General features: G+C 46.1%; 1 protein-coding gene across 1 annotated transcript in view; it reads right to left on the bottom strand.

Moving 5' to 3' along the window:
• The window catches only part of LOC134059885 (leukotriene B4 receptor 1-like), a 12,398-nt gene that overhangs the window by 3,190 nt on the left and 4,208 nt on the right, over positions 1–5,000 (bottom strand). Inside the window, exon 2 of the mRNA XM_062516426.1 lies at positions 3,560–4,233. Coding sequence (XP_062372410.1) covers positions 3,560–4,222 — 663 coding nt within the window. The 5' untranslated portion in view covers positions 4,223–4,233. The remainder of the gene's footprint in view (positions 1–3,559; positions 4,234–5,000) is intronic.

Raw genomic sequence — 5,000 nt, 5'->3', positions numbered from 1 at the left:
TGTGTGTGTGTGTGTGTGTGTGTATGTGTGTGTGTGTGTGTGTGTGTGTGTGTGTGTGTGTGTGTGTGTGTGTGTGTGTATGTGTGTGTGTGTGTGTGTGTGTGTGTGTGTGTGTGTGTGTGTTTGTTTGTATGTGTGTGGGTGCGTGTGTTTGAAACGTTTCTTCAACTTATGGTTTGCTTTCCTATTAATTTATATGCCATTTTCTCTGTTAGTGCATTCAGGCCTGAATGTGCATGTCATGCATGTGTTGCATTCAGGTTCAAAACAGCCATGTTAGCATTGCAATTTACATAGTGCAACCAGAAAGTTTACAGACCCTTTCAAGTTTTCCACATTTTGTTATGTTTCAGACTCATCGTAAAATGGATTCAGTTCATCAACAACACACAATACTCCAACACTCCAGAAAAAAAGCAGGTGTTTGGAGTGTTTTGTAAATTTATTCAAATAAAAGACTGGTATTTCCAGACCCTTCGTTATGCCGTGCACTCTACCATAAAGGCGTGATTGGTGGAGTGCTGCACTGACCAGAGCTCAATTGCAAGTGTCATAACAAAGGCTCTGAATACACTTGTATTTTACTATAATTATGTAATTTTAACTTTTGATTATTTATCTCCAAATTTGCACTCCTGTGAAATAGTGTCAAAGTCACACCTAGACCAGCTAAGTCTTGTGCCATTGCTCAACAGCTTCTGATTGCTGCATGGCACTGCAGTTAGACTAGCAATGTTGTTCAGACGCTGGATTAAACCTGTCCTACCACATCTGAATGAAACCATTAAACAATAACCATGCCACGGAAGAGATGTCTGAAAGGTAGGTGGGAAAGGTATGTCAGTAATGGCAATGACTACCGAACGACTACCAAATGATACACCTGTTGAACTAGAGCAGAATGTAAAACAGTAAAAGTGAAACTGTGAAAGTTTTAGTGTTGACAACAGAGGACGTCACACAGCAAGCTACGGAACCTCCTGGCATTTGTGCCTTCTAGAAGCTGACTTAAAAAAAAAAAAAAGAATTCAGCTTCGTCAGCTCGAACATGATGCTGAAATGAGGCTGCATCTCTAACCACATCCAAAGAGCTTGTGATATGAAGGCAGGATGGATGTGAGATTTGGCTGTGTGGGAGACTAAATGAGATTTTTTTTGTGACTCGCATAACCATAACCAAAAACATTGATGACACACAGAGACAAGCATATTCACACACACGCACAAACAAACACACAAAACAAGTCATACACAAACACACACACACGCACAAACACACACACACACACACACACACACACACACACACACACACACACACGGATGTTCCTCCAAATTAGGCATTTGTTTCCTTGCCAGAAATAGCACCTACTTCCTGACCAGAAACCACTGACAGCTCTAAGTGATTCAGAAAATCTGCCCTTCATTATGAAAACACAGATCTCTATGTAATTGATTAGCCATTGCACTATTAGCATAATCAGTGCTTCAGTGAGATATGTGGAACTTGTCCTGTGAAAAGAGAAGTGTTGCATATTTGTGTTCAACAGAAACCCAACTGAGAGCCAAATACTCACCAAGAGCAACATGTCAAGACAACTCTTTTAACTAGCAACTGAAAGCCTTGCTGCGTCATCCAACCATGCAAAGTAGAGTTGCCAACTTCCTCAACCCCAAATGAGGGACACATTTGCGCATTCCATTTTGCACATTTAAATTAGCATATCACATGCTTCATGGAAACGCTTAGTTTAATGAAAACTAATTATTGAAGACTTCCACCAATTCCATTATACAAAGGCAAAGACCACTCTTCATATTCTATCACATTCCAAATCACAGTGTGTGCACTGTGTGCAGCCTATGTCAAAGTGCCCTCTCACATTTCATAAATGGTCACTAATGGAAGCTGGATAACACTGCAATCTCCTCTAGCACTGTTTTTTGTTGTCCTCACGATTTCCTTTTGAAAGTTTCTGATATTACAGTAACTAGAAAAGCACTCAGAGAGCAAAAAACCTCCGCCAAGCGAAATTGCAAATTCCCAATTAAAACGTTCAAATTAAATCTGCTGAAAAATGGAGACTGAGAGGACCCAAAAAGTATCATCCTCACTGTATGTAAGATGCTTTTGGTGCATTTTGACATTGTAAACATCCTCTAAGAAGAGTGCAGGTACCAATAGGCTACATGCAGGAAAGGCTCTCTGTACGCTTGTTTGTTTCCGATGGAGCCAGGTGTGTTTGAGCCTGCCGCTATTGGTAATGCAATTAGTGTCTACACGGACCCGGTTGGATGCTGCACCTGGGAATCAGCACGTTACGACAAAGAAAGATTTATACGTGTTGAAATTGTTATTATTAGTTGAACACGATATTCAGTGTCAGAGTGGAAGATTTAACAAGCATAATATAACAGAAGATGCCGTTACAACAGTTTAATTTCCACCGGAAATAAATGAGTGTACAGGAAGAGCCTTTTGAGTCTAGTTAAAACGTTCAAATTAAATTAGCTGAATAATGGAGACTGAGAGGACCCAGAGAGGACCATCCTTATGTAAGATGTTTTTGGTGCATTTTGACATTGTAAAAAAGAAGAGTGCAGGTACTCTGGCTAAATGATGGTGCCCCAGAGCTGTCCCTTGATGCCCTACGCACAGTACGAGATGCATGTGGTGGTAGCGGTGGCAACGGACACTTTATTCCAGGTGCGTTTACAGATAGCCTACTATTGGCTGTTGATACATTGACAAGGCCGCCGAGGCTGTGATTGGAATTCGGGACGGGAGATGTCTTTTTGTTTAAGTATATTTTTTTGGCCCTCTTGCCTTCATTACGATAGGACAGCGAAGATTGTAGACAGGAAGTAAGTGGGAGAGAGAGAGATGGGGTGGGACCGGGACACGACCGCAGGTCGGAATCGAACCTGGGTCCCCGTGGGCACTCGGACCCGCACATGGCACGAGCGCTGCAGCCTGCTGCACCACAGCGCCCCCCCAGGACAGGAGATGTCTGACGGGACAAATCAAAATCACCCAAAATACGGGATGTCCCGGACAATTCAGGGCGGTTGGCAACCTTTGTACAAAGCACACTATTACCTAAACCACATTACAGTCACACACACACACACACACACACACACAAGCATAGTTGTACTTTACATGCACACCCAGTGACCTAGTAACCCAATGACAGACAGACATGCATAGCCTACATACACAAATAGAGAACAGGTGGACAATAACAGAAATTACAGATGTAAGCAAACACACACAAACACACACACGCTACACAGACACACACAGACACACACACGTACCCTACACAGACACACACAGACACACACACGTACCCTACACAGACACACACAGACACATACACACACACACACACATACACACACACTCACGCAGACACACACACACACACACAAACAAATACATACACACACACACACGCACATACACACACACTCACATACAGTGTACACACACTCACATACAGTGTACACACACACACACACACACACACACACACACCCTCCTCCCCTCACTTACATCGTTCCACCGGTGGACCGGCTCGCAGACGCGGCGCACTCCCCCCTCGGCGTTCTTGTACTCCTTCACCTCGCGGTACACCAGCACGGGCACGGACAGCGCCAGCACCAGCGCCCACACGCCCGCCAGCAGCTTGAGCACGGTGCCGCGGCTGGCCTTGGCGCCGGCGCTCTGCGGCCGCGTGACGGCCAGCAGCCGGTGCAGGCTCATGAGCGTGATGAGCATGATGGACGCGTACATGTTGGCGCAGCACAGGTAGAAGAGCAGCTTGCACAGGAAGCCGCCGAACTCCCAGTCGCTGCGCACCAGGTAGACCACGAAGAAGGCGGTGAGCGCCATCAGCAGGCCGTCGGCGCAGGCCAGGTGCAGGATGAGCAGCGTGGTGACGGAGCGGCGGCGGGCGCGCGCCAGCACGCTCCAGATGACAAACAGGTTGCCGGGCACGCCCACCAGGAAGACCAGGCCCAGGATGAGCGCGCCGGTCACCGTCACCGGCAGGTTGCTCACGATGCTCTGGTCGGGGTTCACCGACGGGCCCGAGAGCGTGGACGTGGTGCCGTTGGAGAAGACGACGGGGGGAAAGGACGAGGCCGGAGACGGAGACGGGAAGTGAGGGTAGGCGGGAGACGTGTGCTGGACGAAGGACGTGTTGTTCAGCGCCATCTTGCCGGAGGCTGTCACAAAACAGGAAGTAGGTTAGCAGACAATGAGCAAAGATGTCCTGTGAAGTGTTCTTTTTTGTTGTTGTTATTGTTTTAAATTTGTTTAATTAGGGCAATTTGCAAATTTGTTTAATTAGGACATCACTGTATGATTTTACAAAACAGTACAGAGCAAACAAACATGTCCAGATGTACAGTATGTTTTACGGGTATCTGTCCGTGTATGAGCTCTGAAGATGTTGATGTTTTCAGCATAATTATTAGCATGGTTTGTAAAAAGGTGGGCCCCTGGCATAAACATCAGTGATTACAGTCTTGGCACCCTAATGCACTCCAGTTGAGCAACCAGACTAGGCCTCATCCTGAACTGAAAACTGCGGAAATCCTCCACACAATTGCTTTTCCATTTACAAGCCATCCAGAACAACAGAGCCACTGAGAGATGCTAATCAACAACAGTTCCGATGGAAGGGCTGGGGCGCACGAGGCAGCATCCCAATCCCATGTGGTTCCAAGAGCACCACAGGGACCGCCGGTCCGATTCCTGGCCGGCGGCCATTAATTCCCAATCTTAACTCCATCTCTCTTCCACTCATTTCCTTGTCATTCTCAACATGAAAAACAAACAAAACCAGCTCATACATGTATGATGATCAGAGGTGCGCATCCCAGGTTCCACAAAGTAAAAGTCCTGCCATAATATTCTTTCTACCTGTGCATTCAAAGCCTACCTTACACTGACAGATTTCGACAAGATTTGGGAATGATTCTTAAAAGAT

This window comes from Sardina pilchardus, chromosome 16, assembly GCF_963854185.1.
Source record: "Sardina pilchardus chromosome 16, fSarPil1.1, whole genome shotgun sequence".
Classification (NCBI taxonomy): Eukaryota; Metazoa; Chordata; class Actinopteri; order Clupeiformes; family Clupeidae; genus Sardina; species Sardina pilchardus.
Note: the sequence above shows the minus strand (reverse complement) of the source record. Positions and strands in the feature narration are given on the sequence as shown.